Genomic DNA, 592 nt, shown 5'->3' on the forward strand with positions numbered 1-592 from the left:
GGGGGAGAGATCCTCCTACCTGGAGCCATAGATTGCAAGATACGTAGTGTTACCTGGGGAAGTCAGAACAAGTAAAAACACATTGAACTTCAGGGCTCTATGAGGCAGTTGATCAAGATCAGTGCTTGCTCATTTTCTCCCTCAGACTGTCTGTCTTGGGTTTTTGTTTTACCGCTTTGAGCAGCTCTTTCTATTTTTTCCTCCCTCTTTAGCTTTAATATCGGAGCCGGTTTCGGTCACCATGGCTCTGGGAAGAGCTGCTTATTTCCACGGTGTTGATTTTTTACAGTTCGGCCGGCTTTGCTCCTGGGTAGCTTCAGCAATGCTCTTGACTGGGATTTAATCGACAAGATCAGTTCGACTTTTTGTGCAATTTTTATGGCTCAGTCCATTCTCTAGATCATGCACAGAAACTTTCGGAAGTGGATTTTCTACGTGTTTCTATGCTTTGGAGTCATCTATGTCAAATTAGGGTAAGTCCTTGTGCACGACAAATCTCCTTGGCTTTTGGGTCACGCTATTACAGAGTTGTGAACAAAATGTTGCAAAGGGGAAAAAAAAAAAAAAAAAAAAGAAAAAAAGAGGGAATTAC

At 42.4% G+C, this 592-nt stretch overlaps 1 protein-coding gene across 1 annotated transcript in view; it reads left to right on the plus strand.

Annotated features, from left to right (window-relative positions):
- The first annotated feature begins 330 nt into the window (after positions 1 to 330).
- WNT7B (Wnt family member 7B) overlaps positions 331 to 592 on the plus strand; it is a 95,537-nt gene continuing 95,275 nt past the window's right edge. Inside the window, exon 1 of the mRNA XM_009282233.2 lies at positions 331 to 473. Coding sequence (XP_009280508.1) covers positions 403 to 473 — 71 coding nt within the window. The 5' untranslated portion in view covers positions 331 to 402. The remainder of the gene's footprint in view (positions 474 to 592) is intronic.

This window comes from Aptenodytes forsteri, unplaced genomic scaffold (genome assembly GCF_000699145.1).
Source record: "Aptenodytes forsteri isolate BGI_AS27 unplaced genomic scaffold, ASM69914v1 Scaffold277, whole genome shotgun sequence".
In the NCBI taxonomy this organism is placed as follows: domain Eukaryota; kingdom Metazoa; phylum Chordata; class Aves; order Sphenisciformes; family Spheniscidae; genus Aptenodytes; species Aptenodytes forsteri.